This window comes from Rhinopithecus bieti, unplaced genomic scaffold (assembly GCF_001698545.2).
Source record: "Rhinopithecus bieti isolate Rb0 unplaced genomic scaffold, ASM169854v2 scaffold_9876, whole genome shotgun sequence".
In the NCBI taxonomy this organism is placed as follows: Eukaryota; Metazoa; Chordata; class Mammalia; order Primates; family Cercopithecidae; genus Rhinopithecus; species Rhinopithecus bieti.
The window spans coordinates 476,371-494,576 of record NW_016806295.1 but is presented as its reverse complement, the minus strand read 5'-3'; the positions used below and the strand labels follow the sequence as shown (position 1 = coordinate 494,576).

Genomic DNA, 18,206 nt, shown 5'->3' with positions numbered 1-18,206 from the left:
GAAAAGAAAAGGAGACAGGAGACTAACAGGAGACAGGCTGCACTGAGGTGGACCAGGTAAGTGAGTTAAGATCTCTGCCGCGAGAAGCTCTGCAATGTCAGAACACTGAGTAAAAACAGGAGCGCTCTCAACTTAATAGAGAGGGGGAAGAAACAAACACCAGGTCATCCACAAAGGAACAAGGCTGGGACAGACACCAGACTTTTCCTAAGTCACAGTGGATCCTGAAGACAAAGGAACAGGGTCTTCCAAGTTAATGTCTCACACACTCCAGATAAAATGAGATAAGACCAGGGAGCTAGAGACATGACTGTATAGTAAAGGGCCACCTCATGACAAGAGCGAGGCAGAGACCTGGGAGGTCACTAGAGCACAGGACCAGGACTCACGGGGGAAAATTCCAGGAGGAAAGTGAGTTTTGTGCACCACAGAGTACCATCAAAAGGCTGGATAAACTTCAGGATACAGTAAAGACACATCACTCTTCTTTGTTTAAAGGAAAAAAGAGAGGCAATTAGAAACTCCAGGAAAAATAAAAGACATACAAAAAAACTGTGGCTCAAATTAGATGGAAACGAAAATGTCTCATGATTACGGGTCAGGAGCTCCCAGCCAAGCTCGGTTCTAGGGATTTTTCCTATACTTTATTATTTATTCTTCACAACTCCATGCGGTGGTGGCAAGAAATGTAATCCCAGCACAGGCCCTGCTGATGGAAGCAAACCTTACATAGCTGTGGTCATGCTAACCTTAGCACCAGTTGTCAGTGTTTCAGAACCAATCCTATAAACAAAGGCCATACAGCTGACCTGTGGGCCCAGCAGAGAACATGGATTTAAGGGAAAAGTCGGAATGCACAGAGTGTGCAAAGAACATATCTAAATGAAACACAGAGTTTTAAAATTACAAAGATAGTCAAAATAAGTAAGATAATACATCCATCAATTTAGGAAGAGTTGGAGGGGAGGGATAGGAGTGAGGTAAATCCTTAAATTTCATGGCAGGGGGGATAACAGAGAATATCTAAATTTGATAAATCAAGAAACAGCAATAAGATACAGTTCATTTATAGCAGTAACCATCAAGACAACTAAAATCAGAAAAGAAATGCTCTCTAGGGAGTGGGGCTGGACTGGTGAGAGGATTTTTGTTGTTGCAAGCTCCTCTGTGTTATGGGTATCTCTACCTATTTATCTATCTATCTAATCTGAGCCAGTCTTGCTCTGCCACTGCAACCTCCACCTCCCGGGTTCAAGTGATTCTTCTGCCTCAGCCTCCCGACTAGCTGGGATTACAGGCGCCCACCCACGCCCGGCTAGTTTTTATATTTTTAGTAGAGACAGGGTTTCACCATGTTGGCTAGGCTGGTCTTGAACTCCTGACCTCAAGTGATCCGTCTTCCTCAGCCTCCCAAAGTGCTAGGATTATAGGTATGAGCCACACGCCTGCCTTGGGTCTTAAAAAAAAAAAAAATCCTATGTATTTGTTTCTTCCATAAGAAGAAGAAATGTTTAAATATAGTTCCTTAAATATCTAGTCCAATATTTCCCAAAACACGTTCAAAGAAATGTTATCATTGTATAAAACTATTTATTGCTTCCAGAATAAAAAATTTTGTCAACCAAAGAGTGAAAATGTTGCACGGTAATTCCACTCTTGGAGATTCACGTCGCACACTGGTCATCAAAAGCTTGGGAAAGTCAGCATTAAATGGTTTAGCATTAACCATGTCAGGTCTGACAGATGAGGTTTCCACCCTGTGCCCTGAGCCGTAACACTATGGCCTCAAACAAGCTCCTTGCTGCCTGTAGTAGGAGCTACAGGCAGCAAGGTAATGGTCCCCAAAAAGATATAGCAAAGTCATAATCCCCAGAACCTGTGCATATGATCTTATCTGGAAAAAGGGTCTTTGCAGATGTAATCAGGTAAGGATCTGGAGATGAGCTCCCAAGTGTGGAGGGTGGGGAAGAGGGGGAAGGGAGCAAGTGAGAAGAGGGAGAAAGGGGGCAGGGGAAGGAAGGGGAGGCATGGAGCAGATTCTCCCTCAGAGCCTCCAGAAGGAATTAACCCTGCCAACACCTTGGTTTTTGGAACTGTGAGACAGTGAGTTTCAGTTGCTTTTCAGCCACCCAGTTTGCGGTAATGTGTGACAGCAGCCACAGGAAGTGAGCACACCGCCCCATCCTCATAGGGCGGTCCATACAGTGATCCCGAGGGGCGGTGCATGACTGGCCTCAGCACAGTGCCTGGCACGTTCCAAAGGTCCACTCCTGAAATCTCAGCTGTTACTGTTGCTCTTAGTCATTAGCCCTGTCAAGTGAGTCTCCGCAGATTTGGGCCTGGTGGTGTGGGGGGAAGCCACACTCAGCCTTGCTTCCTAATAGCTCTTGTGAGGAGCCTTGTCCTTTAGCTCCTTCTGCCTGCAGGCCGGAGAAGCATGTGAGGTACACAGAGCTACAGATGGGCCACATGATGTTGGGGCCGCAGAGAAACGCAGCATCCAATGGATGGGGCGCTGGTGCCAGGCAGCCTGGAGTGGAGGAAGGCGGGTGTCTGGTGCAGCCACTCTACCAGCACAGCTCTTGGCCTCCCTGTACATCAGGAGCTTTATGCTTTGACAGGGGACATACTGGGTGCCTGGCCCAGAGACATGGTCCTGACCCAGGCAGATGCAGGCCCCACGGCTCCATTCTCTGCTCCTCCCTCAGCCTGCTGCAGAGAGGTGACAGCCAATGAACTGGCCCACAACAGGAGTTATGGCTCAGGCCAGCAAGGAGCAGCAGCACCAGGTCTGGCTGGGTCCCCTGGTAGTGACACTCAGGCAGCACCCAGGAGGCTGACAAGGAACAGCTCAGAGAAGGGAGAACAGGCTGGGGCGGGAACAGGGAGCAACATGCCCCAGGCCACTTTCACCCACAGGGTCCGCAAGGAGCCCCAGGAGCTTTCGTGTATGTGGGCGAGAGCCACTGCTATTCATCATATTAGAAATTAGAAATTAAAATGGAAACAAAGTCTTCAATCCAAGCATGCATTCCAGTCACTGCAGAGGGACAGTGCTGTCACACATCTTCTAGCATCTGCAATAGCCTACTGTATTCTTTTGGGAGAATGAGGCAAACAGTGCTATTGTTATGAAAACAGTTTTGATCTCATGGCCCCTGTGAAGGGTCTGAGGCACCTGCGGGTGTCTTCCAGCTTCACTCTAAAAACTGCTGTTCTGGGGACAGACTCCAGGGGGGCTGTGTGCAGCCAAGTGCAGTGAGCACAGGCGGGCACCCAGTGAGGTGAGGGGCCAGCCAGGCCTGGCACTTCAGGGAGTGAGCCCACCTCTCATTCTACGGCAAAGGGAGCCCATCGGACTAAACAAACGCAAGCACCCTCCTTGCTGGGCTCAAACCCTTCATCTGCCTCCACCCGGGCATGTCATATGGAGACAGCAACAGCAGGACAGGGACTCAACAGGACAGAGCTCCCTCTAGCTCCAAAATGACAAGATAAACGGTAGGAGATTCTAGACTCTTGCAGAGGAGCTCCTAGCCTTCCTGTCAGATCCCAGAGCTACTCCAGCTCCCCAGGTGGGAGGGCCCCAGGGGTTTTGGCTGTGTGTGCCTGCGCCTGTGCATGGGATGGGGATCCTGAGACAAGGTGGGATTAGGCCTTGTGAGACTGGGTGAGAGGAAGGGGGCTGGGGTGGAGCCTGGAGGGGCGCTAGGTGCCCTGGAGCCTGGAAGGGAAGCTGTAAGAGGGCTGGGGGAACTGTGGGGAGCTGGGGAGGGGCTACGCCATGCCGGGGTTTGGGGGTCCTACGGGTGCCAGGTAGTGGCGGACTCTTCGGGTACCGGTCTGCATGGCCGGGGGATGCAGGGTAGGGGACCGCATGGAGTTGCCGGGAGAGTGGGGGGTGGGGACTGGAGTAAGGTTGGGCGGGGCAGCTGCTCAGGGCTGCGCGTTACATAAATGTTCCCTGGCGCCACAGCGAGGCCACGAGCGGAGCAGCGCCGAGTGAGAGCAATTGCCTCATCTTATCAGGGAACACAGCGTCCCACATGCTGATCTTGCCCAAGCCGCAGGCCCAGGCGGGGACAGCGTGTTCCCTCAGAGAGCCAGCCGGGAGGGGAGGGCAGGGGCTTTCTCTCCTTCAGCTGAGCCCCCCATCCACCTCAGCAGCCACCTCCCCCCTCCCCCACAGCAGCCACGTGCAAATGCAGCCAGCTCAGGAGTGTGCGTGCTCCAGCTCAAAGCCTGAGCTCAGACTCGGGCTGTGGCGCGGACTCCACTCTGCTCTGCCCACCTACGCAAAGGGCACGCTCCAAGTTATCTCCTGCGATCCAGCCTTAGCCAAACTCCTACCCACCACCCACAGGTGAGTGGGCCCCCCGCCCTCCACCCGGCTCCAGCTGCACCTGTATGAACCACACTGCAGATCTTTCTGTCTGTGAACCTCCTGTGGGAAGCCTGTCGAGGAGTCATTTTTCCAATGTTCCCAATGCCCAGCACCAAGCTAGGGCCAGAGCAGCATCTGCCGCAAGGGCCTCTTCTTCTGGCCTCCTGCTGGGTCTTCTCTGGGAAGCCTCACTGAGCTCCCCTTCGTGGAAGGGAGAAGGGAAGAAATGCAACTCCTACCGGGAGGTCCTGGAAAGGCAGATGAGCTGGCACCCTCACAGGGATGTCTTGGATACAACAGCAGACCTCTGCAGCGCAAAAGTCCACGTGGGTGTGTATCTGGGGGCAATGGCAGGGGCAGGGCTGGTCAGACTCAAAGGGAGCCATGGGGAGAGCCTTCCAAAGAGAAACTGCTTCCCCTCGGGCTCCCAGGCCACTGCCCCCAGTCTCCAGCTATTCCCCACCAGTGAGTGGGCTGTCATTCACCGATGGACAGCTTTGCCCTGTGGGCACTGGTCTGGGGCCACTTGTAGCTCCCAACCTCAAGACTGCCATGTTTTTCACTCCAGGGAAGCCTGTTCACCCTCCTGCTGGAGCAGCTCGGCACACAGCCACACACAGGGGTTGATCAACGGCTGGCCTCCAATGACACTCAGGCATACGGCCTCAGGGGTGGCAGAAAGAAAGGTCTGGCGTCTGTGGTGGGAGGTGGACTTCCTAACTCCTTTGGAGGCCATTTGGCTGCCCTGCTCATCTCTAGACGTGTTAGTAGTGGTTCATGAAGCCACATGGAGCTGACATGCACATGGCCTCCCAGGAAGTCCAGGCTGGAAGCTCTTATCCACCCACTGAGCAGGTAAGGGAAGTGAGGCCCAAGAGGAGACAGTGAGCTGTCATTCAGCTGGCTGGCGCCAGAGAGAGAGCCACAGCTGGGATCTGCCTGTGGCAAGGAAGCAGCCTGCCCCACCCCTACTCCTTTGTTGATGCCTCAGGGATTGTCATCCAGCCTGTTTCTGTCACTGTGAGGGTTAAGTGGGAGAACACATGGGACACATGCCTGCTGCACAGTGGTGCTTGGAGGAGATAACAATGTTATCACCTATGGGCCAAGGGGCCCCAGGAAGCATGTCTGTGAGCCGCGCAGTAAAAAGGACATGGGGGACACGTGTGCCCCGTCCCAGGACACTCTGGTCTAGTGCCACTGATCACACACTACTATCCAATCTTCACATGCAAGAGCTGGCAGGGTGCTGAAGCCTGGCTGGAGACTGCCACAGTGCGGGAGGGAACGCTGCTTCAACGAGAGAATCCTCCTTGGGCAAATGTGTGTCTCTACATTTCTACAATGCATGTGAAGGTATTTTTTAAAGTAGGCATTTTTCTTGTCGCTTTGCTTTGTTTTCGAATAGGATAGCTTGATCCTAAAAATTCATACAGAAAAACACACAGGAATAGCCAGAAAAAATCCTGCAAAACAATGACGTGGGGGAAACGAGACCACCAGGATTCAACACAATTTTGTAAGATGATCACTGGCCAGTGAAGCCCAGAAGAAATGGCAGAATTAGAATGAAAGGCAGTGATAACTGCATAGGATGGAGTGACATTTCCAACCCCTAGGGCAGGGAGCAGTCAATATAAGGGAGGAGACCACCCCTCATATTGTCTTATGCCCAATTTCTGCCTCCAAAGAAAGAAGAAGTACAAACTAAAAGGCAGAAATGAAATCCACAGGCAGACAGCCCGGCACCGCACCCTGGGCCTGGTAGTTAAAGTTCGACCCCTGACCTAATCGGTGATGTTAGCTATAGATTACAGACACTGTATAGAAAAGCACTGCGAAAACCCCTGTCCTATTCTGTTCCATTCTAATTACCGCTGCATGCAGCCCCAGTCACACACCCCTGCTTGCTCAACTGATCACGACCCTCTCACGTGGACCCCCTTAGAGTTGTGAGCCCTTAAAAGGGACAGGAATTACTCGGGGAGCTCGGCTGTTGGAGATGTGAGTCTTGCCGAAGCTCCCGGCCGAATAAAGCCCTTCCTTCTTTAACTCGGTGTCTGAGGAGTTTTGTCTGTGGCTTCTCCTGCTACAAATACATGTATCAGGACGCTTCGGTAGCATCTGGAAAGGTTGGGTTCATTATACCAGCATAAATTCTAAATGGGTCAAAGATTCATATGTGAAAAATAAAACCACAAACATTCTAGGAGAAAACTGTAAGACAGAAGTTGCTTCTATGAATCAAAGTCCACAAACCATAAAAGAAAAGACTAAAGGCCGGGCGCGGTGGCTCACGCCTGTAATCCCAGCACTTTGGGAGGCTGAGGCAGGAGGATCACCTGAGGTCAGGAGTTCAAGACCAACCTGGCCAACATGGTGAAACTCTGTCTCTACTAAAAATACAAAATCAGCTAGGTGTGGTGGCGGGTGCCTGTGGTCGCAGCTACTCAGGAGGCTGAGACAGGAGAATCACTTGAGCGTGGGAGGCAGAGGTTGCAGTGAGCTGAGATCACACCACTGAATTCCAGCCTGGGTGACAGAGCGACACTCAGTCTCAATCAATCAATCAATCAATCAATCATTCAATTGCACAAAAAAGTATACTATACTTCTCCATGAACACAGTCATCATAAACAAAGGCAGGAGATAACTGACAAAACTGAGAGAAAAAATATTTGCAGCTCCTATCACAAATGGCTAATCTCCAAACCAGAAAGAGCTCACAGGAATTTTAAAAAGAAAAATATCCAGCAGAAAAATGGGCAAAGCCAATTCATAAAAAAGGAACTACAAATGGCTCTCAAGTGCCTGAAAAGATGCTCCACCTCATCCATCAGGAGCTAATGGCCAACGAAACACACTGACATGCAGCTTGGTAGCCATCACCTTGGTGAGGCTGCGGGGAAGCAGGCATTCTTTGCTGATGGGAGTACAAACTGCTACAACCTCCATGGAGGGCGATTTGGCAATACCTATTAAAATTAGCAACCGGCACACCCTTTTATCCCACATTGGAACTTTTGACATCCTAGCCTACAAACGCATCTGCACATCTCCAAAATGGAATATGGTCCTGATTAGTCAATGCAGCAGGAACCTGAAAACAACTCATGTCCTTCCACTGGGGCCTGTCAAATAAATTATGGAATGCCCATATAACAGAATACTATCGCAAAGAAGTAGAATGAGTTCTTTACAAACTGCTGTGGAAAGATTTCCAAGCTGAGTGAAGAAAACAGGGTTGAGGAGAGATGACCAGCGAGGATCTACGTGTGCCTTGGCCTGTCTGTGCAGAGGGAGGGTCCCTAGGAAAGTAAGAACAGGGATCACCCAGGGGAACACTGAGCAGATGGAAGACAAGGAAGGTTGACAGAATTTTCCCTGGGGAAACTACTTAAATCTTTTAGATTCTGAAACACATAAATGCATTTCCTATTCAAAAAGTTAAATTCAAAACAAAAAATCCATAGCAAACTAGAAAACGCTAGCCATCAATAATGCCCATTTAAAATGCAGACATTCAACACTCTGGGCACATTACTGGCCCCATTCTGTATTCCCTGTTTCAAAGCACATTTCCTCATATTACCCCAAGAGCTCTCTTAAAATAACAATGGTCGCCCAGACAGATTCTCCTCAGAATGTGCTGGGCAGTGGCTTCCAGGATGAGAAACTCAAAAATAGCAATAAAGTCCAATCTAGCTTTGTAGGAGACGCTCCCAGGGCAGGGATCCAGGGCTTTAGAGCCCCTGGGTTACACTGCAAAGTGTCCTATTGGAGGAGGGTGCTCCCTGATAAATTGTTTGACAGGCCTAGCAGTTTAGAACGGGTCAGACTTAAAAAGGCTATGGGTGACAAATATTCAGCAAAGGATTTAAACAGAAGCAGTTCCAGGGTTGTAATTACACGTCAGAAGCTCCCTTCAGGCTTCTGAGTATCACACTCCTGCCATAAGACCACTTTGTGACACCACTGTGGGCTGAATATTAGCCCAGGTGGATGGGGCAGGTATTGGCAGCTAGGACAGCCAAGTCCATCTGGCCACTAGGATGCAGACCCCAAGTGCCGCTGTAGGGGCTCGTGAGGAGTGGGAACCAGGGAATCTGTGGACTACTAGGAAGGGAGTTTCTCTTGCACCAAAAGAGAAAAGGAAGGAGGGAGGGAAGGAGGGAAGAGTCTGCGCAGAGCATGTGGTGGGTAGGTAAAGGGACACAGTATGGAAAGGCCTCTTGGGCCTGCCTCTGGCTGTGACGTCTGGGCAGGGGTGGGGGCACCAGCCTTGGCAGTCACACAGGAGATCTGCAGAATCTCACAGAGAAGTCCAACTGCTCCTCGACATGAACAACACCTGCACAGCCAGCCCCAGCTCTGCACTCCAGGGCCCCGTGCTCCCGGCCCGCTCTCTAGGCAACTGAGGGAGGGGCCCCTGTCTGCAGAGCCTTCGGCAACCATCGTGGCCCACTTCCTCTTCCTGTGTCTCCCCTCCCCCAGCCTTCATTTCCTCCCCCTGCCCTCTCCTTCTGTGTCTCCTGGGGTGGGGGGACCTTGCTGGCAGGGACCCCACCCTGCTAAGCTCTGCTGTAGACACTCAATGGCACAAACAGCTGCATGCACACTCTTTACAAGGGTGCAGCTTTTACTTTTGGCCTGCGCTGGGCTCATCTGACTCTACCAACCCGGAGAGACAGGAAAGTGTTGATGTGAAACCCATGTCAGAGGTAAGGAACCAAGTGACCTCACCAAGGTAACACACCCAGAAGAGTGGGGCCTGAGGCTAGGCTCCACCAGGAAGAAAGACATTCTCACAGCCCCTCCCCAGCATGGAATAGGAACACTGCTGCCCACGTTCACATTCCAGGAGGAGCAAGCAGGGACACCCACCCACTGTGCGGTGAGGCCACCCTCTACATCCCGGGGTCCCTGCGGCCCCCACAGTCAGCTTCTACTGGGCCTATTTCACTGCAGGCTTGCCCAGGCTGGGGGCATTTGGGCCTGAGGACCTATGGGGGACCTCCACGGTCCCCAGTTCCCCTGCAGCAGGAAGCCACAGCTGAGGAACGAGCCGGGCAGTTCCCTGGGAAGGGCCGAGGGCCACCAGGCAGCGCACTCAAAACAATGGCACTCAGAAGCCCTGGAGAAGCCTCGGCGGGCTCCTCTTCCAGGCCCAGCACCTGCCACCTGGCCGGCTCCAGGTGCACAGCAGGCTCAGTTTTCTCAGGAAAAATGTGGCAAGGTTTCCAGCAGAATATAACAAAACAATATATTCTTCAGGGTTGGTTCCACAAAGCAAATACATTCCAATTAAAATGAGCTTGTAATTTGGACGATGGGCCTAAAAAATGCCTTTGGTTTTTTGAGGGAGCTGAGGCAAAACAACAACAACAAATGAGATAATGATCTGTTTTTCTCTGGAACAGGTGAACAGTGCCAGGGGCTTCTGCTAGGAACTTCCAGACCCCCAGGAAGGAGCCAGAAAGCCCCAGGCCTCTCCTGCAGCAGCCCAGGCCCATGGAGCCACCAGGGGCTCTCTGTCTTGCCCACTGGGAGCAAGCTGCCCCCTATCTTTTGGGAAAGCCCTTGTGTCCAAAAACCCTCTAGCAGGGAACAGGTGACCTGGCAGACCCAGGCCCTGTCCCTCAGCCCTGCCCACAGGTCTAGTAGCCCCCTCCATCCTGCTCAGGCTTATCGCAGCCTAAGTGCATTGGAGAGAGGGCCGGTCTGAAACAGAGCCCCACTGCCTGCCATGTGGGGAGACCAGTGCTCTGGGGGCCACCTCTCCTCAGGAGACAAAGCCCACCCTCTTCCCGGAACAGGCCTGGCCACCGCGTGTCTGTGCCCATACCTTCCTCTCCCTGCATCCTGCTGGCTCTTTTTCCTATGCCCTTCCCTGTCCCAGCCTAGAACAGGGCCCTAACCTTAAGGGAGCTGACCCCAGGGACACCAGCCAGGAAGAAAAGCAGTGCCACACTCTGCACTATCCCATGGCTAGGCCCCCAGAAGCTTCAAGGTTGGAGTGACCCCCTCTGCAACAGCTCTGTATGGGACTCCAAGACCTGAGGCTACCTAGGTCTGCCTGATGCCAAGGGAGGACTAGCAAGAGCTGGGAGGAGCCACTGGGGCAGGAACACTGTCCTGTGTCCTGCCTGCCTCCCTCCCCCAGGACCACAACATGGCAGGTAGGGGGCTCAGCGCTCCTCGAGGTTGTCCCCAAGGTCACTGGAACCAGGCTTCACAATCTGTTGAATGGGGTGGACGAGGGAGAGTAAGCACATGGAGACAGCCCAGCTCTCTCTCTCAAATGTTCTTCTGAACCACTGATGTGAGCCGCTCATAAACAGCCCCTGGGAACGTGGACAGGGAAGAAAACAGACTACCAAGTGGCTGAGCCCCACCCTCAAATGCACACATGAAATGCATACGCCAGAGCTCTCATTGCAGGAAGGAAACAGAGGTTACCTCAGGAAGATGGGATTTGTGTGCGACTCTCCTTTCTGCATTTCTGTCTTCATCAAATGAATCAATTTGGACAGTTGGAATTAATGCAATAACACTATATAACAAAGTGGTGTATGTACACACACATACCTTTTACCCAAGCTCCAGCTCACAACTGGGACTGCTTCCACAGAACCCAGCACCCCAGCTCCTAAGAAGGGAATAGCGCTAGCTTGCATGCACCAGTACACTGCCTGGGAAGGTTAAAAGGACCACATGCCAGAATTTCATAAAGGTGTTTGCTCTCCTTTTGCTAAGGGTTACAAAACACATTCGCAACTTTCCGTTCTCAAGGTCCGTTTTAAACACAGCACTAATAGAATACCAATGGTTTCTGCCAACAGAAGGCCAGAAGCCACCTGAGACAAGGGCTCTGGAGTTTCTCTCCTTCACACACACCCGAGTCACAACTCTTGTTGCTCCTGAAGGAATATGTAGGGAGAGGTATATCTGCCGCTTGCCCCAGAAGCTTCCAGATCATGGATTGCTGCAAGCGAAGGCCTTCTCCAGATGAATGGTGCTACCTCTGGACTCATGAGAGCTGAACCCAAAGAACAGACATTTCCATTTCCTTTCCACTGTGAGAGCCTCATCACTAACTGCCTCCCAAGGGAAGCCAGGAGCATCTTCCCTGAGCGCAGTGGGGTGCTGCACGTCCAGCTGACCCCTACTGCCCCCACCTTTCCTCTGCCATCTTGAAGGGAACGTTTCCTGGCTTCAGGAGCCAGTGTGCGGTTAGCACCCTTGTTCTGGGCATCGGGAGGCAATGTGACTGGCTGCACACCGACACAGCCTTGATGGCTGGTGACAGCCCAGGGATGACATTGCCACCCACCTCCTCAGAGATCTTCTGAAACACCAAGGCAAGACAGGAGCGCGAGGCTGGAGTCCACAATTACAGAGTCGGGTTTATTTAGCTGATGAAAATGCTCTTCATGTGAGGCTGATCAAAAGTAAAGGCAACTTGTATCTAAAATACATAAAGAACCCAATCTCGACAATAAGCGAACGCCCAATTTAAAAAATGAACAAAAGATCTGAACACTCAATCAAAGAAGAAAGATGGTAAACAACTGTGTGAAAAAGTGCTCAGTGTCATTTGTTATTATGAAAATTCAAATGACAGCAAAGAGATATCACTATACACATGTACGAGAATGGGTAAAATCCAAAACACCGACAATACTAAATGCTGGTGGAGCAACTGCAGCTCTCATCCATTGCTGCAAGCATGTTAACCACGGGGGAGCTGAGCAGCCACTCGAGGAAACGCTGTTTTGCTGGAAACTGTAAGAATGCAGACAATTGTGACTGTACTATAGTCAACCTGCCAACCTTAGGTTTGGACTCTCTCCTTCCTCTGCACAACTGTCATCTTGTGAGCTGCCTTCAGTTGCTTCCAGGATATTGCTGGGTGTATCTCTGGCAAACTCCTGGATAACACCGTTGGGCAAGACCCCCTGCCTAGTGCTTACCTTATCCTCTTCATCTCTCCCCAGACCTCCTGCACTGGACCAAAGGCCTAATAGGAACTCTGGATAAAGATGGCAGGTCAGGCACAGGCACCCACCACCTTTCCAGCCCCAGATCCCACTACAATGAAAGAAAGTAGATTTTAGCAGACAACAAAACATAAAGAGAATAACAAAAATAATATGGAAGCAAGAAATTAGAAAGACAGCAAAGAAGGCAAGAAAGCAATCCACATTTCCCCATAAAGGCTCAGGAGTCTCTGGTGGGGGTGGGGGTGCAGTTAGTGGGGGGCACCTGGACACCAGATAAAGCAGCTGTGGACACAAGGTCTTTCCCCATCTTACAGATGGCTGCCTGCCCTTCCTGCACCTGCCAGGGACCAGACGCTGACTTTCTGGGAGGGTCCACACAGGAGGGAGCTCTGGACCGAGGACTCCAGACCCAGCTCAGAGTGGGGCAGCCTCCAGAACGGGGGTGTGAGGAGCAGCCTGCTCACTGAGTACTGCCTCCCAGCTTCTCTCCCAGTGTGGCAGCAGGACCACCTTCCCTCCCCCAGGCAGGAGCAGAACACTCATCTCGGGGGAAAACGCTGAAGGAGATGGCCCAATAGACCACCCACAGGAGGCCACCATTGCTGAGCCCGCTGGGCACCCAGGAGCCCCCACTCAGCTCAAGGCTCTCTGGGCCATGTCACCAGACATCGAGGATCAGCAGACAACGCAGAAGAGCCTGACGTGGGTGGGCGAGAGACCCAGACCAAGGAGCAGAGACAGGTGATGCAGAGGGAGCAGAGGCCACGCAACGAGAAGACCTCCAGAGCTGTCACTGATATCCTCACCGCACAGACGGCCTGACGGAAGCAAGAACTGCATGCGCCTTTAAAAGGGAGGCCCAGAAACCCGAGTTTGAAAGTAAAGATACAGAAGGAAAAATGTGGCAGAAATAAAAATCCCAATAGCGGGGTTTGGGAGAGAACACTGAGAGAATTTCACAGAAAACAGAGCAAAAATACAAATGGATGGGTAAGAGAGAAAAAATACGAAAATGTAAGGATCAGTCCAACAGCTCCAAATAAAAGAAACTGCAGGCAGCCCTGAGAACACAGGAGGTGAGGTGGATCGTGAAGAAAATGGCAAGAATGTTTTCCAGATGCCACCCGAAGGGCCCGCTGCAGAGGACAGAGCTTGGCCGAGCACCTCCATATATGTGCACACCTCCAAGCCCTGGGTAAAGGCACAAGCCCAAAAGGCCCTGAGAGGCAAAGAGACCAGCAGGTGCACACAGCCAGAATCAGAACAGCTTCAGTCTTCTCCACAGCAACATCAGAGCTCAGAGACTGCAGCAAAGGCTTCCAAACCCCACGAGTAAACCATTCCCACCTATGATTCAACCCAGAGAAACGTGAATCAACCTCAGACAAGGATCAAGACATTTCCAGACATACAAGCCTTAAAACAATAGCCTCCCATTCTCCTAAGTGAATTAACGCAGGAACAGAAAACCAAACACTGTATGTTCTCACTTACTTTTTGAGATGGAGTCTCGCTCTGTCGCCTGGGCTGGAGTGCAGTGGTGCGATCTTGGCTCACTGCAACCTCTGTCTCCCAGGTTCAAGCGAGTCTCCTGCCTCAGTCTCCTGAGTAGCTGGGAATACAGGTGCCCGCCACCACACCCGGCTAATTTTTGTATTTTTAGTAGAGACGGGGTTTCACCATGTTGGTCAGGCTGGTCTTGAACTCCTGACCTCAGGTGATCCACACGCCTTGGCCTCCCAAAGTGCTGGGATTATAGGTGTGAGCCACCGTGCCTGGCCTGTTCTCACTTATAAGTGGGAGCTACACACTGAGTACACAGGGACACAAAGGAGGGAACAACAGACACCAAGTCCTACCTACTTGAGCGGGGAGGGAGGAGGGTGAAAGATTGAAAAACTACCTATCGGGCACTATGTTTATTACCTGAGTGATGAAATAATAACATCAAACCCTGTGGCATGTAATTTACCCATGTAACAAACCTATACATGTAACCCGAACCTAAAAGTCAGAAGGAAAGGAAAAATGACCTCCAGTGCACCCCTTCCAGGAGGCTATGCAGCAGGAGCTCCACCAAGAAGCAGACGGCAGGGGCTCCAGGAAATGGGGCCCAGATGGTAGGGAGGGGTCCCAGGATGACAGCCAACCCCCGCAGAGATGTTACCCAGGCCACACGGAACAGGCCACACTGGGTGTGTGGGGACACCTGGAGGGCTGGGGGTTTGGGGACAACAGCACTGGAAAAATCAAGCAGAAACGGCAACTATTGAGCCTCAGGGAAAGAAACATGTGTAATGTATGGGTCACCTGCAACTAGCATTTACTGTCATGATCCCCAAAATACTGCATGCTGGCTCCATCCTAAATATCTAATTATCACATGTGTGGGGGAAGGGTGCCTACAGGCACTCATGTGCCACCATGGGAAGTCAGGAGATAATGCCCAACACTCTTCTACCATCAAGAAGAGCCCCTCTGAGCATGTTATCAAGCTGGGAAAGCTCAATACCAAAGGCAGTAGCTGAAGAAGCTGGCAGAGGGTGGGGGTGACCTGCTTATCACAGTGAGCGCACAGAATAACTGGATCCTTAAGCTATGTGTGTTACCACATGCACTACTATAATACAACTTTTAACATAATTTACAAAATGGGATGGGCGTAGCGTTCTCGCCAGTCCAGCCTTTCCTTAGAGCATCACTTTCTTCTCCTAGTAGCTCCTCTTCAGAAGCCATTGGAGGGTGCTGGCCCTGCCATCTCCCCAAGGCATGTGGAGATGACACCCTGCCCTTCTGCTCAGGGGAGATGAGGGACTGTCCACAGGAGACACTGAGCACCTGGCCTCTTCCTCACCTATCTGTGTTACCTCAGTAGCACTGTTGATCGTTTCGGTTGTTGTTGCTTCTGATCTCATAAACACCTGTGTCCTGGTTGCCTTCTTTTTACCTACGGACTAGTTTTAACTCCAGGCTGAGGGATGGCGAGATGAGCTCTATCACTTCTTTAAATGGTGGCTCCAACCACAAGCTTGGGGGCTTTAGGGCTGGACCCATACAATTCCCAACACCAAGTCATGTGGGGTGACTTCAGGCTTTGGACTCTTCACTCCACACTATCAGCCCAGTATCAAAATTAGATGTATCAGGCTTTCATTTGAAGATGTAAGGCACTAAAATATTAATGGACAAATTGATACCGCATCTGGGATTTCCTTCAAAACAATTGGAGGTGACGGTGGTGGGGGAGGGGCAGAGATAAGACTGCAGGGGGCTAGCAGGTGCTTAAAATGTGGGTGTCCTGAAGATGTGGGCATCTGTCTGAAGTTCTCCAAACAGAAGTTTAAAAACTATTAATATGACCAGGTGCAGTGGCTCACACCTATAATCCCAGCACTTTTGGGAGGCCAAGGTGGGCGGAACACTTGAGGTCAAGAGTTTGAGACCAGCCTGGCCAACATTTCAGTGAAACCCCATCTCTATTAAAAATACAAAAAATTGTCTGGGTGTGATGGCGGGTGCCTGTAATCCCAGCTACTTGAGAGGCTGAGGCAGGAGAATTGCTTGAACCTGGGAGGCAGAGGTTGCAGAGATCGCACCATTGCACTCCAGCCTGGGCAACAGGAGTGAAACTCGTCTCAAAAACAAAAACAAAAAACAAAAAACTATTAATATATGGACAGAGATTGCAACCCTAGGCCCTGCCCGGAGGCCACTCCTCCTAGCTGGATTTCAGCCCATCCCTCCTCTGGCTCTCCCCAGGCCTGCTCACCAGCACACCATGATTTGGGGTTTGGTCAGCTGCTTCTCTGCCTGCCCCTGGCAGGCAAAGTCCCATCCTGCAGGCCTGGGCTGATGTCCTGGATTGGACATTGCTCTCAGTCAACCACAGCCTGACACTCACTGGGAGGGCAGAGTTGCGCCAGACTCCGGGGCCATGCTGGGTAGGGACTGGACAGACCCGAGGCCTCCACACTGACACTGTCTCCAGGGCCTGGCTGTAGTCAAGTGCCACATCTGACCCCACACTACAACCTGGGTCCTGGAGTCGGAAGGGCTCAGGGGAGTTAGGAACTCTCAGGGGTCTTCAAGCTAGGCAGGGCCATGGGGGTGTACTTTTTTCCCCAGAAGCAGCCTGGTTTCTGTTTAAAAGAAGGAACTGCGAAATCCTCTTCTCCTCTGAGGCCCATGCCTGCAATACAGCGTCCTCGGTTAGAGAGGGGAAGGGTGTCGGGGGCTGCCTACCGAGAGCCCCCTGCCCCAGGCTTGGCCACAGCGAGCCACCCCACAGCCCTGCCAGCTCACTGTTGGAACTCTGGCCACAGCCACCGCAGCCCCCCTTCCCAGCAGCTATTCTTGGTCTGTGTCTCCCTTTGGGGGGAGGATAAGGGTGGAAATGATCAGCAGCTAAAATTAGCAAGAGGCAAACAATTGAGGCCAGGAATCTGAGGTCAGTTGAGGACAACAGTTTGTTCTCTGCAGCCCCGAGGTGGTTTTAGCAATAAAGGGAATCGAAAATGAAAACAGATCTGGAAGCACCCCAAGCCCTGGTGGGACCAGGCCCAACATGGCCAGCCCCAGGTGGGCAGGCCAGATGGCAGGGACTTTGCCCAGTCCAGACCCCCCAACCTGGGGCTCCCCTCTTCACAAGGGGGCCCTCTACAGCCGGGAGGCAACCCCCAGAGCACCTGCAGCTATGGTTACAGCATGCCTGGGACAGGTTTCCCACGTACTTAACGTGGGTGTGACTTCCTCTCCAGGGGAAGTCTAGCACAGGTGGCTGTAAACACCCCCAGTAACTGCTGGATGACCAGGGCCACAAGCCCCTGCTTTGATACCTCCAGGCACTCCCCCTTTAATAGGCCCCAGCAAAACTCCCTAAGTGACAGACCAGGAAATCAGGCCACAAAGTCAGCAGACGTGGAGCCACCCTTGAGCCCAGCCCCCTGGCCCAGGGTCCCTTCCCTGTCACCACCTCTGCAGTCCCTCCTCCCCTGGAAGGCCCTCCCAGAGCAAACTGCACACTCCGAGGTGGCACCGACAGAGCCCACAGTCTAGGTGGGCTGCATGGCGGCTGCAGACAGACGGGGAAGTGGGTCTGGCCTCGTCATGCTCCACAGTCAAGAAACTGCCCTCCCCACAAAAACTCCAAGTAGCCACCCTGGAGGTCCCAAAGCCAGTGGTCTCTGGGTTCTATCTGGTGATGCTCAGTCCTAAGGGAACTTGGCTCAGCCTAGGACGCATGGGATTAAATATAGCCTTTTATTAAGTTTTTATTCACTGATCTCTGCCACCTAACAGTTTGCAAATGTCAGAAGAAATAAATCAGCACAGTGGTCATAATTCAGAGCTGGGAAGCACACAGGAGGCTGGAAATGCACAGACCAGGTCAGTAGACCCACAGCCCTGAAGATACTGTTCCTGCCCCCAGGAGAGAGGAGATGCTGACAGGCCCTCCCATGGGGCCACCATAGGACCAGGAGCCAGAGGCACACCAAGTGGCACCACCTTATAGACACTAATCTCAGCAGCTCCTGAGGCTGCTGGCCAACCTCATGGCTCGTGGAGAAGGCAGGCATGGAGCCCATGGCCAGCCTACACCTGGGCCAGGCAGAGCTCACACAGCCTGTCCTCACTGGTGCCGTCAGGTCTGTGCATTCTGAGCGGGACCAAGGGAGCCTGTAGGGTAGACACTGGGACTGAGGGAGGTAGAAACCCCTGAGTGTGGCCTGCAGCAGGCCAGGCCTCTGCTGTGAGACAATCTCACCTTTCCCTGAACTGCAAGATCTCAGGACCCAGCGCCCAAGGCTGGACCACGAAG

The 18,206-nt window shown here is 52.1% G+C and overlaps 1 protein-coding gene across 4 annotated transcripts in view; it reads right to left on the bottom strand.

Moving 5' to 3' along the window:
- KLF13 (KLF transcription factor 13) overlaps window positions 1-18,206 on the bottom strand; it is a 49,390-nt gene that overhangs the window by 8,083 nt on the left and 23,101 nt on the right. The window contains exon 1 of one of the 4 annotated variants that reach the window (XM_017875395.1): window positions 4,404-4,615. The exons of the other annotated variants lie outside the window; for them this stretch is intronic. Within the exon in view, the coding sequence (XP_017730884.1) occupies window positions 4,404-4,470 (67 nt within the window). The 5' untranslated portion in view covers window positions 4,471-4,615. Of the gene's footprint in view, window positions 1-4,403; window positions 4,616-18,206 lie in introns of those variants that run through there. 4 annotated transcript variants of the gene reach the window in all.